Source organism: Xiphophorus hellerii, chromosome 24 (genome assembly GCF_003331165.1).
Source record: "Xiphophorus hellerii strain 12219 chromosome 24, Xiphophorus_hellerii-4.1, whole genome shotgun sequence".
In the NCBI taxonomy this organism is placed as follows: domain Eukaryota; kingdom Metazoa; phylum Chordata; class Actinopteri; order Cyprinodontiformes; family Poeciliidae; genus Xiphophorus; species Xiphophorus hellerii.
The window spans coordinates 10,765,485-10,783,680 of record NC_045695.1 but is presented as its reverse complement, the minus strand read 5'-3'; the positions used below and the strand labels follow the sequence as shown (position 1 = coordinate 10,783,680).

At 39.5% G+C, this 18,196-nt stretch overlaps 1 protein-coding gene across 1 annotated transcript in view; it reads right to left on the bottom strand.

Moving 5' to 3' along the window:
* Nucleotides 1-13,324: 13,324 nt before the first annotated feature.
* Nucleotides 13,325-18,196, bottom strand: part of LOC116716207 (gamma-aminobutyric acid receptor subunit gamma-3-like) — an 86,530-nt gene continuing 81,658 nt past the window's right edge. Inside the window, exon 10 of the mRNA XM_032557103.1 lies at nucleotides 13,325-17,854. Within this exon, the coding sequence (XP_032412994.1) occupies nucleotides 17,573-17,854 (282 nt within the window). The 3' untranslated portion in view covers nucleotides 13,325-17,572. The remainder of the gene's footprint in view (nucleotides 17,855-18,196) is intronic.

Genomic DNA, 18,196 nt, shown 5'->3' with positions numbered 1-18,196 from the left:
AAAATTCAGATTTATTCTCTGTTCAAAAGGCAATTTATTAAATAAGAAATGTATGCACAATTCAGCTTTTTTTTAAAATGCAGTTTCTGTAATTAAACAACAATCTTTTTGGTGATTGTCTTCAAATACACAGACAAATTTAGTTCTGTATCTTACGTGTAGGATTGAGAAACATGTGATTCGGTTGGGTAGGCGGCGCTCAAGCGTCCTGAAACAGTGAACGCACCATCTGGAGAGGCGCACCTGGATTTGGCTGATGAGCTCCACCTGTGGAGTTTGTGTGTTGCTGCAGACGAGGCCAGAGACTTGGGAGGATTTTCATGGAAATTTCTCAGTGTAGAGAAAGTTCAAACACTTCAGTGAAACAAGTGGAAAGTTTTTTTTAAGAGGAATAATAAAAAAAATGAAAAGAAGCTAAACTGAAAACAGAGCAGATGGAGCTGGTGGGCCAACCAGAAAAAGCAGCTGGAGAGGTAAGCTAACATTTGTTTTCTGTAAATGATCCGCTTGCTAGCTGCTTTTACAACATTCTGACTTTATTTAACAGAAAATCTGACATTTCTGTGAGAATTAATCACAACACTGACACCATAAAGCCCTTCAAACCAAACTGGTCTGCAGACCAAACAGCATCTGGCCTCAACAGACAGAAACTGCAATGATGGATCCCATTTATTATGGATAGAGTCTGATGGAGGCTTCCTCCTTGTTTGCCAACGCTTCAGGCAGGTCAAGCACTAGTGACCTATTCAAAGTAGAAGTCCCCCCTCTTGTATTGATACTTTTCAAACTGTAAGTCAAAGATCTAAAATATGCATTTAATACAGGAACTCTCATTTTAGATGGAATATATTATAATTTTTTTATATTTTCCAGCTCGTAATAGGTGTATTCACATGCTGAACTCGTCCATTTTTGCAAAACATCCTCAAATTAAATTTGAATTAATAAAATGAAGATTTGGTTTTCCTTCTAGTGAGGAGGAAGGAAGAAGTCAAGAAGAATACCTACCAAACTGGCAACATACGGAGGGATTTAAAAGCTGCCTGTGGTGAGTCCAGTGTTTCTCTGATTTACTGAAGATCACTTCTGACTGAAACTGAGATTGGAAACATTAAAATTCTGTCAGCATTCATCTAGATACAAGTTTTGCTGCAGTTGTGTGAAGGATTTACTTTAATGGGTCTTAGCGTTGTGATTTCTTGGTTTTCTGTGTGTTGAACCTGCTCAGTATTCCCAATGCGCTCATCTGTCTTCACTGTGGCGTCATCTCTCCCAGTGTGTGTGTGTGTGTGGCACCAGGGGTTCACAGTTATTCCTCAGATCCTCTGCTGTGTTATGACTTGAGCTCGCTGTGCTGTATTTGATTGGAAAGGTCTTGAGGAGCCAGACTTTGTTACAGTTTTTAATCTGTTTGGCTTTAGAAGCTGTATGAAGGTTTTGCTTTCCTGTTTCATTTTCATTCCAGTTCTTTTATATGCCAGTTTTCAGAGAAATCTCCTGGCACTGACCTTTGATTTCTGAGCTCTTAAAAAAGATGGTCATACTCAGGTGAGGGCACACAGTTTTTGTAACATTGGGCACCAAATTGCGAGCAGTTTGTTGAAAAGACACTTTCTAAAGAATTCAATTCTTCAGTCTTTTAAGGTTTAGGAAATTACTTTTGAATATAAGCTGATTATTATTATTAATAATAATAATAATAGTAATAATAATAATAATAAAAAAATACCACTCCAGTACCCAAAATTTAGAAAACATCCTAAGTTTGATCGACCTCAGAAGACAGTACTGACACTTTCTTAGTCTCCAGGAAGCTTTCTAAATCCCCCATCTTGAAGTTTTTGAGGATTTGTTAAATATTTAATCTGTGTGAAATTATATTAGTATTAATAATTTTGCCTGTGGAGACCAGAGCAGTGGCAGCACATGTTTCTTTTGAGGTAACGATGGTTGACAGGAGGATCCATCTCCACCTGCTTCTGAAGCAACTATTCTGCTCCTCTGACTCAGTTGAAACGACAGCTGCTCTTCCTTGTTCTAACATTTCCACTGAGCTCATTAAAGAAATATACTAGCCGCTCATTTTGTCGCCAGGCTGAAACTAAACCGGCAAACGAGTTTTTGTTTTGTTTTAATTAATTTCCATCTGATCTCTCCCCGTAGCAACCGTCGAATCTGTGCAAACTGCGTCGTAAAAACAGCAGCAGTAAAAAATTGAGAATAACCAGATTTGTGCTGGTCTCAACTTGTGGCCTCGTATCCGTTTTAAGAGAGAAGATCTGTCTTTGAAGAGCTTCTAAAAGTGCTCAAGCAATTTTGTAAGAGCTTGTGAAAACACTTGTTGAATTCAATCATTTTGAAGGTTTGATCTGAAAAAATAGTTTCTCTTAAGTGTTAGAGTAGTTTAAGAAAAAGGGAAAACATGAGAAAAATCTATCCTTTAAACAATTACCTCCAAAACAAATTAAAAACAAGAAAGTATTTCTACGACGAGAGTCCTTGTTGGAATGATTTTTGTAAAATAAAAAAAATAAAAAAATATCCAAGGATTCCTTTCTTGGATTATGGACAGGACACTTGAGTAATGCCAAGAATCAAATGAGCTCTTCTGTTCCTAGCAGAAAGTTTTGACCTTTGCCATACATCATCGGTTTCGTCTCCCGTCGCACCATTTGAAATGCAGTGAGTGTTAAAATATTCAACGTTCAAACAATCTCCTCGGAGAAATCACTTATCAGCCTTGGAATATAAAGCAGGAACAAACGTATTTAATTATTATTATTTTTTTAATCTTCATTATTTCTTAATGCCCACGGCTGCAGGTTTTGATGGATGGCTGTTTAGTAAAGTGCAGTGGAACCGGGTTCTCCGTCTCGCTCTCCGTCCCTCGGCTCCCACATGGTCAGAGATTTCACTTAGGAACAAAGTGACTGTTTGACACACAGGTCACTCAGTGTTCAGTCATAGACTGTGGAAAAAAAACATTTTTTTCATACGCCGTATGAAACGAAGCATCAGTGCTTTTGTTTATCACTGTCTGAAAAAGAAACATTTCCAGGTTTTGCTCAGATCATTTCTATTTGCTAAGTGCTTGAAAGACTTTTTAAACTTGGTTCAAGTTCAGAAGTTTTCATAGATTTCTGCTCACGTCGTAGCACTGCTTTTAAACTATGACTTGGTTTGAACTTTTCTGCTATCTTGGCAAATGTTTCTCACTTCATAGTGTAGCTGAGTGAAGTTCTTCATCATCAGTTGAAGACGTAGAAACCTTGTTGTATGTAAACGTTTGAAGAAATAATAAAAATTGTTTTACCAGTTTTCTCGTTCTGGCGTTTCACAAATGGAAACAATTGTGGAAATCCAGGTTATTTTGAAAAGGAGAAACATTTAGTCTGACTTTAATGTCTGAGATGAGTGAGAAAAGTTTGTGTTTAAACCAAAAAGATTCCACTTTCTGCTGCGTCCAGGATTAGTAACGTTATTATGAACTGGGAGCTGCTGCCCAGCACAGCCAGGGAGTCTGGAGTCGTCTGTGAATGATGGATGCGAGGGGCGCCTGTGCAGCAGCGTTTGATTGATGGAGCATGCCGTCAAGGTAACAGCGGGGTGTTGACGAGGTGTGTCAACAACAGTGAATTTTGTTGCCATTAAATAGCGCAGGTGATTCTTCAGCCTTTAGCAGAAGGGAGTGAGGGATTTTGTAAAAACTCGATCTCTAATGAATCTCTTTTTAATTTTTTTACACTCCTGATGGCTCTATTGAGATGTAATAAGCCACTGCAGGATGACCTGAAATCTACAGTGTTTGCTTTGTCACTCACATCAGCCTGGGGTTGATGTGGTAGATCTGAAGATCAGCTGCCACATTATCCCAGTGATTTACTGACGGCTGCTCACAGTGGAGGAGGTCGGCTCTAGTGACAGAGGTGCACATTTGACCTGCATCAGGTTTATGTCGCCGCTTGACCAGCCAACTCTCTTCGTTGACTGACGCAAATGAGAGGGCGTCATGTTGTTGGTCCAGAGTCGTGTCTCTAATGGGGATTATTTTCCTACTCAGACTGGAAGCATATTAAAGCTGAGTTGTTGGTTTTTGATCTACAAAGATTAAATACACCTTACTTAATTTTTAGTCAGTCTATAAGACAAAATCTAACATTTTCTTATAATAAAACCATAAACTTACCGTTTTGTTTTTGAGATTTTATGTGAAAGACCAACATAAAGTGACGCAAAATTCAGATTTAGAAGAAAAAAGTAAAAAAAAAAAAAAAAAATTTCCTGAGAATTTCTTAAAGAAAAATCTGAAAGCTTTACTTTGATACTCTGAAATAAAAGCCAGTTCATTGTATAATAATGACATTTTCAGCTATTTAGAGAAGAAAGATGGTTAAAAATGTCAGTGCATAGCTTCTACTTTTGCACTGTGAGGCACTGAACCTGAAAACTGTAGAAATAAGTTGAAACTTAATATATAACTTTGGCTGCAAATCCAGTTCAGCAACATCACGACAATTTTATTTGTCCTTTTCCAAATTTTTTCAGATGAGTCCAATTCATCTTTTATTTCATTGGAGATTTTTCCCCCCCATTATAAACGATTTTCATTTTATTATCTCAGCTTCATACCCTGACCTTACTGTGACCTCTGATGAAGAACGCAAAAATAAAACATAGAAAAAACCTCAATAAATAGAAAACTAAGCTGAAACAAACAGATTTGGGCTCAGATTTGTTCCTGCTTAGTTTCTCCTGAGGACAGTGAGTCTCTGTCCATATGTTGTGTTGCCTGGTATAATTCGAGGTGCTTTGACTTGTAACTTTTCAGAATGATGCTGCCCACTGCAGAGGTCTTGAGGCGAGAAATGCACCTCAGGCTGATTAAAGCGTCTCTCTGATCTCAGATGATTTTGGATGACATTCTCAGCGTCTGATAACTGATAAATGTGTTTCAGTGAAACCATCGGAGCGTTGCTGTGCTGTGAATAAATGTTCCCAAGGAGCTGAACCATAAATCCAAATACAAACTCATAAAACCATTATTTAAATGTTTGCCATTTATTAAAAAAAGCAATATAAATCCGTTTTATTTGAAAGCTTCTTCTATATTATTTCCAACCTTTGCATCTGGAGATGACGATAGATTGTTAAACTTTCTACTTTCGGGAAGTCATTGTTGAAAACCTGACCATGCAAAGAAAATGTTTGCACATCATCCTGAACAAACCACGCCATCATGGTGCAACACGGTGGTGGCAGTATCATGCTTTTGAGCTGATGTGAGGAAATGCAGGATGATCCTGGAGGCTGCAGGGTGGAGGTTTGTCTTCCAGCAGGATCATCAGAGCAAAATTTACATCGAAATGCATTCAAGTGTTTGAACGGCCTAGCCAAAGTCCAGGCCCAACTCCAATGAACAAAAAAAGATGGCAAAAAAACCCCACTCCTAAAAACTTGCTGCTCTAATTGTAGTGAAAGGGCTGAGTTGAAATGCACGCCACACTTTTCAGATTAAAAAAAAATAAATCCAGGCTTATTTTCCCGTCTTCCTCGTTTACTCTCTGCTCTGTGTTGGTCTATCACTTAAAAACATCGAGGTGTGTGTTATTTGCACTTTATATTCAACATATGTTACTGATTTCACTTGCATAGAGAGCAAAAGGACTTTCCTCATCGTGTGAATGATTTTCTCCCGTCCTTATCTTACCTCCGTATTGGTTGTGTTCTCTTCCCACTCGCTCTACCTGCTGAAGGTGTGATCGTAAGAGACAAACACCTGCTCGCTCGCAGCTTAGCGAAGCGCCGGCAGCATGAATACGGCAGAGTTCACCGGGAAACGACACGCAGCTAGAAAGACTGCCACCTCAGAAGTGCCATGTGCAGCTCCAGAGTTATTGGCTCCAAAAGCTCCAGAAAGAGGCGCGGAGGGTGGAGAACGTTTTGGGTTGATTGTCTTGAGGATTACCACCTGCTCTGAGATGTACACAACATATGGCAGGTTGATGTGGATCTCATGGGGAGGTGTAGGTTTTCCTTTTCTGTTTTTTAGAGGGTTTGACATTCGTAGTGAAGCAAGGGCAGAAAGAGTGGAGAGAAGAAATGGATGAATACCCATCTGATTGGGTTATAAATACTCTCAATGGGGTCGCTGCCTCATAAAGATTATCTGTAGCAAACAGTGCGTGTTTGTGGATGGGTGTGTGTGTGTGAAAGCCAAAGTGTGCATTCAGGAGATTTTCATCCGGAGTGTGTTCTCCTCGCAGGGATGAATCCTGAATATTTTATCTGACTCCAGCTCAAAATGAGAGAAAGAGAGAGAAAGACAAAAAGACCCAGTTCGACTTGTTGTCGTCTACGATTGCACCGTCTCACGTCCAATATAGGATTCCTTTTTTTTTTTTTTTTTCTTTTATTGTTGTCGCTGCAATTATGCAATCATGTGCTTGAAATGGAGGCGTTTAAAGAGCGAGCGGATCAATTGCTTTTTCAGCCCGGCTTTAAATGCAGGAGCGCTGCAGCGCCGAGATTGCTGGCAGAAGAAGAGCTGCGGTGCAGAGTCCATGCTGCGGAGGGTTTTAGGTTAATGTCGGCTGAACCCCTGCTGTCATAAAACCAATTCTTAATGCAGTTTTCACTCAGTGCATACTTTATCACCGGTTCAGAAATGTAATGGACTGGGATTCATCTTCTGGACCAAATGAAGATGAAATGCTGTTGAAATGTGTTATTTTTTTGGGAATTGTTGATGTTTTATTCAACCTTTAAGGGCATAGAAACCTGCTAGAGGTATGTTTGCATTCTGGTTCATCTTCCTCACGTTCTGCCTGACATTTATTCTTGCAGCTCGTCTTCGTCGCCACTTCTCATTCGTCTTCACTCGGCTCGACTAGAAGTTCTGAAAGTGGTTTAGAACGAGCAACAATTCATTCTGCAAATGGAGGAAAATGTCAGGCAGTGATGAGCAAATAAGACGGGCTCAGTTCACAGCAACGCAAAACAAAGCTGTGATGAAATGCACGCTCGCCAAACATTATATATACCTACAAACAAAATGTTCTGCTGCCATGGCGATGCTTTAATGGCTCATTGTCGCATCAAAATAATTTTGTTTTTCAAAATGGGGCATTTTGTCCAATTTCATTTATTCAGTTTGTAAATAAACTGCTAAATGATTTTTTTCTAAAAAATGATCACTTACAAAAACGTTTGCAACTATTTTTTATATCGAACTGCACACACAAATAAATAGTGTGTAAAATGTGTGATTTTTCGAAGTGTATTCATGTGTTTTCTTTCTGCTCTCTGTAACTTTCAGTAAACAAAACAGAACAAAGATCCTGGGAGTGTGTAGGGATGAGATTAAACGTCTGATAGCGACAGCAGGAAGTCCCTCATGACCTTTCAGTTTCCTGTCCAGTGATTTTTGTCTTTATCCTGTTGAGTGTAATCTTTGCCAAGTTGGTACAGCTGGGGATACAATAAGAGGGCAGAATGTGCGCCGCGTTCCACACACAACTCATCTTCCACTGAATGAGCTTTTTGTGGACGGCTAACGGCTCTGAAGGCGTTTCTGTTCCGGTGTTTCACAGTCAGAGTTTTCCCAGTTAGTACATTTAAAACTCTGATGACAAGCAGAATTAAACTTCCCTTTTTATTAAGTCAGAAATAAAATATTCCAGATAGGTTTCAGGCTGGACCACATTCTAGCTTCTGCTGCCCCCGACTCTCCGTCTTTGTGTTTTGTTCGTCCTCTCCTGAATCCAGCGCGATCTCGTTCTCTGTATTTTTCAAAGTTTGTCGTTTTGCAGCTCTCTGTTCAAATTGAGGGGAACAACCCGCGACCTCAGGGCCGGAGGGTAAACTGGTATTATACCCGACTGGGTACAGGACATTTCTAAAGCTGTTTTCTGTGAGAGCGTAGCAGGAGCCATGGATGATACGTGCCAGAGGTCATGGAGCGAGACTTTATTTCCTTTTACCTCGTGCATTTTACCTCTGGAGCTGTATGTGTACTTTTCTTTTCCAAGGTTTGCCCTACCTTTTACTGAAAATGTGGCTAAAACTTTTCGCTAAAGTAGGGCACTAATCAGTTTCCTTTTCAATGTGATGCTTTTTAATCCTTCTTGTGGACAGCCAGCGGGGAAGCATTTTTAATCCTGACTTTTGGGAAACAGTTGAGCGCGTTATTACCCTATAAATTGTGTCGCTTGCATCTCAAACAGTTTAAATCACAATCAGTTGTGTTGGAATGAGGAGAAGGGCGGCGGCGGCGGCGGCGGCGGCAGCTGGTGCGTGTGATGACTTCCACTCATTTTCTCCCTCGCAGGATCCAGAAAGGCTAACAAAGCTGTCGCAGATGTTTGGACGACTCTTCCTCATTTCTTTTCATGACTCGGCTGTAATGACTTCGCTGGCCAATGGAGACCCCCTGAGCTGCTGTTTTCTACAAATAATCAAACTGAGGATGTGCCAACACACACTTTAAAGAGCAAAACACTGGCTGCACTTCAAAGGAAAATGAGGGAACAATTTGCTCTGACTTTATTGGCTGCAGTAAAACTTGACAGCCGTTGAGTTACTGGTTCTGTTTGTTTCACACTGAATCAACTTCATTTATAAGTTTCTTGATAATTGTCTTCATTTATTGCAATTATTTACATTGCACTGCTGAATTTGAGAATAACCAATTTGATTATTACATATGAGGACTTTAAAGTTGTTTCATTCTCGAATTTCAGTTTTGAAATTCATGGGTTGGACAGCAAATGGCCTCATTTTGGACACAAATATTTAAGAGTATTTGATTCATCTTAAACAGCTTAAGTAAAGATTTAAAATTACATTCAGTCTTAACAATCTTATCAACTGTAAGAAGGTTTACTTCAGTAGTTGCACTTCCATTGACCTTAAAATTGAGGAGATTGGAATTATGAAAATAAATTTGCTTTATGGAAACACCAATTTTGAAAAATACTCACGTATTTTGATAAAGTTTTCCAGCTGTAGTAAGTGTATTTAGCAAAACTACAATGGAAACACTTTTTCACATGAGTTCTTATCAACAACCGAATGGTACTACTGACAGAAAAGATGGAAAAGACGACAGAAGGTTTAATATTAGGCTCCAAAATTAGAATAAATTCAGCGAACTCAGTAATTTCTTGTTCTTCAAAGACGATGTCTAGTTCGAGTTGCATTTTTTTGTAACATACCAGAGAATATGTTCTGATGTTGAAAATGACTCTTTTTTTAATACTATTATTTAATCTCTGACTCCATAAATCTAAAGCCCAACCATGATCCGTTTCTGGAATGTGACACCACAAACTAGAATCAGACAGACGGGATGGAAACAAGATAAATGAGCCTTTTTTAATCAAACTGCATGAATCTAAAACTAGTGGGTTAATTGCTCTCCTTAGCGATAAAGTTTGCCAACACTAGTGACCGTATCAGGTCAGGGCTGCTGCCTCGCATATTTTCTACATATAATTTGCTGGTGCAGTGAAGCACAAAATCCTGACAGATAAACAGAACTGAGCACAAGCTGCAGGAGACGGACGGAGCAGCAGGAACGTTTTCAGAGCAGTCAGGAAGAAAAGGAAATCTGTTAGCCATGTTTTAAGATGTAAAGGTCAGAGGGTCTCATTTCCAGGGTTCTTTACTTTCTGTATTAATTTGGATACTAAAAATATTAAAGTATGAATGTACTTGGAGAAGAACAGCAACAACCTTGCAGTAACTTTAGGATTCCAGTGTCATTCTGACTTAAAGTTGAGCTTTCAGTTGTTTTGGACTGAAGAAAAAAAAGCCAGAGATGTGATATGAAATGTTTTATTATCCAGTGATTAGTCTGTGTGTGTTTGAGATGGTGATGCCTCCATGCAGCCCTGGCTTAAATTCCTCCTCGCGCCTCAGAAGCCAAATTATTTGGCCCCCTCTTTATCGCCGTGGCGCTGAAAGCAGCATCCATATTCATTAAAAACATTAAAATCCTCTCTGCATGTCCACCAAACAGCCAGATGCCGACAGAAACCAGCTGGTGAACATAGCGGCGCCATCAGCGGCTGAAGGATGGCGGATATTTCCCCCTTAATAGGAAAGTAAATATTGGACTCCCCTCCATGCTGTGGTGGCGGATGAATCCTAATGCTGCTCTGGTTTTCACTGGAATTATGAATCCAGATGACTTTGGTTTCCTGATTCTCCTCCAGAGAAAAAGTGTTTCCCTCCTTCCAGATTCCTGTTTCTGCTCTTTTGCCACAATTGAACGTTTTAGATGAACTGAATGTTGACGAGGTGATTTGGGTAAATATTCCAGTTTTTAAATGATTTATTAAAAAAAAAAAAATTAAAGGTGTGCTGTGCTTCAGGATGTGTAACTCTTTCCAGACTGATAGATGACGGTCACTTTGCTTCACATGAAGAGTTGTTGGATCTTGTTGCCAGAAAAGTTTGTCTTTCTTCGCACTCAAATATCTTGTTAGTATATCTCTGATTTCACCTTTTGACCAAAGACACAATTGTTTTGCTCAACTGAATGAGTTAATATTAAACAAACTTTTTGTACATTTGTTTTGAAACATTTAAATGTTACAAAAAAGGATTACAAAGAACCTAAAGTGGACAAATACTTTTCTGTATATGCATATGTCAGAGAAAAGCTCATTTCAGTCTGATTTCTCCTGAGGTCCCATTTGTTTCTGTGGCCACTGAGACAGGATTCGCTTTTAATGAAGTCTTCAGCGCGGCGACTGGACAGACGGAGACTCTGAACAAACCGCCGGGGCCTTTTTTTTTTTTTTTTTTTTTACCTCTGTTGTCTCGTAAACATTTCTGCCTTTGGCCTAAAATCACACAAAGTTGGCCAGCGGACAGATTTCCCTCGAGTGTCCATTAATAAAAACGCGGCCCTGCTGCTCCGCAGAGCGAGCCGTTTGTGCATGTGGCACCAGCTCTCATTTCTCCGTCCAATTTGCAGATGTAATGAAAGCGGCGCATTACACTTTCACTTTTAAACACCTCTGAATATTGGATCGCTTCGTCTCTACATATAAACTTTGCTTTTATGCACAAACACAGCACCCTCTCTATCTACATGACTGTATTGAACTGGGCTTTGGATGGAACTAATGTTAATTCTCAGTGACAACTTTACCGCTTAGCCTCTATTAACGATTAAATACTCGCCGCTCAGCTAAAAGTCTCTTTATTCTGGTGAAACCCTCTGGCGTTTGCCACCCAAACAATCCATCTTTGATGTTTCTTTTTCCCTCCAAAGACTATTTCAGTATCAGACGGAGAAAATGAGTCACAGGAAGTAGACCAGGACAGAGCCGTCAGTCCAATGAGTGAAAACATTCCTGATGCTGTCATGTTGATTATTTTAGAGATGTCTGAACCAAAACGCTAGAATGCTCACATGAAAATGAAATTAATATTAGAGGAACTCTTAATCTAGATAACTTGCAGTGTTTTATCAGTTTTCATTTAGAAATCGGACTAAAATGAAGCAACAGGTTGTTCTAAACCTCCATGTGGAGCAAGAATAATGTGCATGTTGTTTCCGTCAGAGTTCAGAGTAAACATTATTTCTAGTTTAGGCAGAAAAATCAATAAAATCTTCCGTATCTTTGGAACAACTTTTCAAATTGGCATGCAAAGCAATTATGCGTCTTGTCTGGTGCTGAACTGAGAGAAAATGAAAGTCTGTAAAGAAGAAAACGGAAAAGCGAAGGCAGTAGGCGACGTGTCTGAGAGCAGATGATCTGTGATAATGAAACCTGATATTTCTAACCTTGAGACTAAGAGGAGATGGAGGGGAAGCTGTTTTGTTTGCAAACTATAAGACAAAGTCTGACTGAATCCAGAATCTCTCTCACTGCAATGTGAACTTATTAGTGGATATGTTGGTTCTGACAGAAAATGGATGCAAAATATTTTGTACTGATGGTGTTTCTACTCTAGTTTTGCTCAATATTTTAAAGGTCTATAGTGCAGTGAGGACTTTTGAAAGATCACATCTGTGTGGTCATCTGACTTGCAATGCAAATTATTTGAAAGTCATACAAGGTGATCTTAGAGGAACTATTTATCTAAATGACTTGTGAAAATTAGACGAGGTGAAAAATCACCAGTGAATGTATAAAACACTTATTCTCCCCGCTATAAATGTAACCCCTGTTCCAGAGATTTATTTGTGAAGAGTCCAAAATCTATTCTCCAAAGGGACGACTCACCATATTGTCTTTAAGTCCTGCATTCATAAAGGGAATCACTGCGCCAGCGACACGCTGTAAGCCAGCCATGTTTCCATCTGAGCGCATAATTCGAGTCCCTGCAGGTTTATCAGACTCAGCTCACTACAGCAGGAATTAAAGCCTCGGTTTCTGCGGCACAGTGGCTTCCCCTCCATATCAAACGCCTTCATAGGCTCCTTCCCTGCTTCTGCGTAGGTGGCAGCAGCTTCCTCCGGTGCCAAGGAAGCTCGACTGCTTCCACCCCGCAACTCCTCTCCTTTCTCTCTCTCTCTCTCTCTGCATGCTGTTGGGGAAAACTAGGTCACTAAAGTGAGGTGAAAGCAATGATGTGCTCATGCATCTGTCACTGGATATTAGTGGCGTCATTGTTATTAGGCAGACAGACAGACAGCCAGAGGACGGTTGTAAATCACTGTATTTATTGTGGATGGATTAATTGAACTTTTCCAGCAGAACATTGGATTAGTGGGACTTCTAGACAACAGAAGCAAACATCCAGACTTTAAATGATGACCTTTCAAGGGCCCAGAGGTCAATGGAATGACACTGTTGTCAAGCTCCTATATATTGGTAAAGAGTTAGTTTTATGAAGATATTCACACTAGAAATTGGACCAAAACTGCTTTAAGATTCAGTATTTTCGCAGTCAAGGAGAAATTGTACCTCATGGTTGTATGTTTGTGATGTCATTGGTTGAGAAACCCTCCATTAGGCTGTTCCATAACGATGCACTGGTGCACATTAATGGTGATAACTCACCAGTTTCTCTCACAATGTGACCCTGACTTGGTTTCTTGTGTAAGTGAAAGTTCTTTGACTATAACAGAAGTAAACCATATGACTTTTGCTGCTGATTTCGTATAAAAACTATTCTCTTAGCATGCAAGTTTGGCTGTGCGTCCAGATATTTAGGGATGTGAATTCAACAGGTGAAAGTCATTATCAGAAGGAAAAGCTCATCTAGTTGGAATCAGCTGTAAAATTAGATGTTCAGGTAAAGTGTCTTTCTCAACGCAAACTTTTCTCTCAAGGTTTAATGTTTAGACAAAAACACTTCAGTGTCACACTTGACCAAAACATTATTTATTTATATAAGCAAGATACTACACAATAGAAAAGATGCTTAATTTCACCCAAGATCCTATTTTCATAAAAGCTTCCTCTGGGAGGGCTGATCCAAGACCAGTGTGGCTCATTGGCGCTGTGCTCCCTGCCCCGCCCTCCAGTGGTCTCCCTGACAATCACGAGCAAATTGCTTTGTGGAAGGGGGGAAAAACCCCCCCAGTAATACGTGATTTTCTGCCACTTCCATGGGACCGACTCTGCAGCTCTGACACAAGCAGACCTTAATGGGGGTGACAAGGTCTGGTGGAAAAGGCGGCCGCTGGAGCCACTTCATTAAGCTCACTAGGGCTGATCTTGGATTAGCGCTCAGACTCCACAGAGCTTTTACAAACACAGGTTCCTGTCGCTTGATACAGACAAGGTGTTGTTCATTGAGACGTAGAAAATAGTGATTTCTTTTGTTTTATTGAAGTATCTCAACAGACTAAGACACTTATAAAGTGTAGTAGAAATACCAGAGGTGAGGAGGGTTTACTGCGGTGTTGGCCAAGCTCTGGTTAGTTCAGTCAGTTCTAAGGAGATGAATATGTTGAATACTAATGAAATGCCACTGTCTCATGAGTTAATCTGTAAATCAGCATAATAGTAATGGCCCACAGTGTAACAGCCCCTCTGCTGTTCATCTAGCAACTCTCAAAGCGGGTTTATTTTCCATTACAAGTCTCTGGACAGGACACAAATGGGTATGGAGGCTTTATGAATATGTAAGCCCCACTAAAAATAAACTAATTTACGCGGCACGAACTGACTGAACTGTAACCAGACCGACTCCAGCCTTGCTACTGACCTAACATACATTCCATAACTGTATGAAAATAGAAACATTAATTATATATGTTTCACAGAAAAGCTTCGAATACCGGTGAAAGTGTGTTGGTGCGGGGAGGAGGACAGAAAAGAGGAGCTGATTGTTCTACGAAGCCAAAAAAAACGCAAGAAACGCCATAGAACAGTCAACAAAACCAAAAAGGGGTTCCAGATCTCGCTGGCACCGTCCGCTTGTTTGCCTGAACGTTTGGGTCCGTGCACAAACATATGGCGCCGGGTTTTATTTGTTTGAGGAGGGAACGGAGAGACTCCATCAAGAGCCATCAGCAAACATCCTGTATCATCCATTTCCAGCTCTGCCCTGTGCACCATGTGAACGTGGAGCATCATATAGGAGCTAATCATTTCAAATTGGTGAACTTGGCTAGCTCATGAGCAGCACAGAGTCTCTCATGTTTGCATTTGTGTTGGGATGACGACTATTATCATCCTTCAAAGCCAGTTTCCACCGTTTGCAGGCGCGATGGCAGCTTATGGGCTTTTTAAATAAATAGTTTGACATTTTGTCGGGGAGATCTGTGTTGCTGCCGAGGTTTAGAGAAGAAAACCAGTGTAATATTTCGGTGGCAAAGGTTAAGCTACATAAAGTCATTCTCATTCTTGCGGCGTCTAAGAGTGACATTTGTCAAAGCCACCGCTGCCTCTGAGGGACTCCAAGGACTCTTGGGGTCTCTTGTGTCACACATGGGCAATATTAGACACCTACACTCACTGGCCACTTTATTAGATACACCCTACTAGTATGGATTGAATTGGTTAATCATTTGTGGCACAGATTCAACAAGGAGTTTGAAAACTTTCCTGAGATTTTGGTCATTTTTATAAGACAGTTGTTGGATGTTTTTCGGAATAAGATCCTTGATGGAAATACAAGTGCAGTAATCTAATTTTATCTTGAAGAATGGAGCTTTTGTTTGATCCTGCCGGAAGGAGGCGTCAACAGGTACACTGTTGTTAAATGTTGCTTACTTTATACATTGGTACATACACAGAACAGGATTTTTATATTGTCTAAATATCCAGATTTTCACTATGAGCTTCTATTTTCAGCATCAGGAATCAGATTTAGTTGTCATAAATTTGCTTCTTTCAGCCTTGCTAATTTTATTTACTTGAGAAATGCATCCAGTGCATGCAACCATTACACAAAGCTATTTATGTGTTGTTTCTGGTTGAGGAAGTTGCAGGGAAGCAAGCGGCACCATCAGAAAGCATTTATTACCAGAACCTTCTACTATCTCAGTGAACCCATGAAAAAAGCTGACATGTTGTATTTATTTTAGGAAATTAAAATCTAATTCTTGTTGCTAGCCATTGTCTTTCAACTCCTTCATAATGGAACCATTTTCAAACCAAAAATGTTTGGCCAGTAAGAACTAACATGTTTAAGGGTAGGTTGTGTTTTTTATTGTTGTAGTAGTTTGACCTTATAACTCAATTTCCTTCAGATTCTCTCATATTATTAGATCATAGATGCTGACTTTACCTGAGGCAAGGAAAGCCTGCAGGGCTTTAGACTTTATACTGGGTTCTACAAGATATTAAGTCATCTAAATAGTTTTTTAACCCTTTATAAACTTATCTTCTCTGTTCTTTCATATCTTTAGGTAGGAGAATAATGGGTGGCTTTTTCAGATCAGCTGCCCAACTTAATGTTGTTAAATAGGTTCTATTTAGATATTTATTTAGCCAAATCTAAAACAATAGTATAAAAAGCATAAACTGAAGAAATCAGCGATTCGGCAGACACTTTTTCTAGGCACAGACTTTTTAGTAAATCAAATAGGTTTCAAAAAACGAATAACTTATTCAAAGTTCACCTCACCTCTTGCTAAAGACTACTAAATTTATTCCAATTTTACTTCACAGCATTCTGACCATTTGTGTGATGTTAGCTGTTTGGTTAGCTTTGGTAAAGCTTCTTTAAATGTTAATCCCCATGGTAAGATTCAGCTAAAAGGTTTCAGGCTCAGTCAGAGCTAGTTACTAAACCTAATGTCTAAACCTTGGTCCAATGGTAGTAAGTAGTCTAATACTTTTCTTTAAAAGTTCAAGTTTAATCACAGTTCACTTGGCACACAGTTCCCATAAAACGTGGCAAAAAATATTAGCTTCACCTTCGTTCTAGACATTGAAGTTCACAACCATCGCACAGAAAAAAATACCTTTACCATTGATACTCATAATGTGTCACTGTAAATAGGCAATCAAATTACCAGAAGAAGCAAAAAGTTGTGTGAGGAATATTATAATAAATTACCAGATTCTCTGATTGTCTTTTGTAGATGAAAGGTTTTCCTAATCTAGTAATTTATCGTATTTGTGAATTTCTGGAGTGTGTAAGTGTTGAAATGAAGATTACTTTCAGGAGTAGAGCTAGATCCATAACACAACATATGGAAATGTAGAACTTGAGCTTTTATAAAGTTATCCATACTCCTGAACACAGCTGAAAAACAACTGACAAACAAAAATCTCCCAAAATATCAAACTTTTCATTTACAAAGAGACTGGGAAATTAAAAATGACAGTAAAAAATCTAAATAAGCATATTTAATAGAGTAACTAAATATCTGCTCTGAATGAAAGCGCTCCTATAGCTAAGCTTATTTGTGTATTTAAACATACATAAAATGCCCCTGGCTGGGATTTGTAAGTTTAGTTTGGTTGGTATACATTTGTTGTGTAAGAATGTTGTAAACTGCGTCCCGTGGTCATAAAACATCAGTAACAACAGGCTGCCGACTCGTATTAAACAGCTAACTGACGTGTTGGTGTTGCTGTAAACTCATGTCCAACTTTATAAGAAAAGAGAGATGTTACTATAGGAAAAGAACTAATTCTAGCATAGAAATAAAACTAAGCTGCTACAAAATAAAAGCAATAACTTTGGACATGTCCATTTGTGAAAAACTGTGATCCAGGTTGGTTTCATCAGTAGATGGACAGCTCAGCATGCGGCCTTGTGACTTATGAGGTGACAAAGAAAAATGGAGGGAACTCTGAAGCCGCATACTGTGTTGCCGCACCCTTTCCAGAGAAGGCACTATGGGTGCTTGGCTATCTTGATGTCCAAGATCAGCTTTGCAACCCTGTCCCCGAACTTCTCTCAAGTCACAGTTTGGTTTCCTCAGAGTTATAAAATCGGTCTTTCCATCCTGACAGAGAAGTGAAGCCATTTTTAAAAATCCTGGCCATCAAAATATCATCCTTGAAGAAGTGTTTCTGTAAAAACTTCCCATAATGCAGATCCAGCTAATTTCCTCCACTACTTGGTTGAGACCTCATGTCTCCAGTCGCGGTGGGAAACGATGAGAGCTGTTCCAGCAGGGTCCAAAGATGGCCGCCCTATCAGACTAGAGGTAGAGGTAGCTGACCCAGTAGACTATGTTAAAAAGCAAGAAGGAGGTGGGGAAAAACACCCGGGAGTAGGAATCCAGCTCCCGGATGTTGAGGTGGATCCGTCCTTTCCTCCAGCCGCCTTCTTTACACTCTTCAAAGCAGCAGAAGAAGCTCTTGCAGTCTTTTCCGTCCAGGCACTCGTACAGGCAGTTGTCATCATAGTCGTGCCAGAACAAAGAGTTGCCCATTGGCATCATGGCTCGAGGTGTGCGACCCATGTTGAAGGATGAGTAGGCCTGCAAAAAAAATCAAATAGTATCACTTCTAAGAATCCATTGACAAGATAAGTAGCTCGCATCATATTAGAGCTGGACTTAATTTAATATTAAAGGATCCTTTTAAAGTACGACAAGGCGAAACTGTACAATTTGTTTACCTGGATTTAGCTTAACTATATTTTAATGGTCAAAGATACAAAAGCAAACTAAAAATCCATTGATTGTGCAGCACGACACTATAAATTTTACCTTTTGCAATAAATTTTGCAACAATGTCATTACAAATAGTGTTTTTTTTCTGAAACTGAATTTCTTGAACAGTTTAAAATAAAACAGTCGATTGTCTGCTTTAACAAGCTT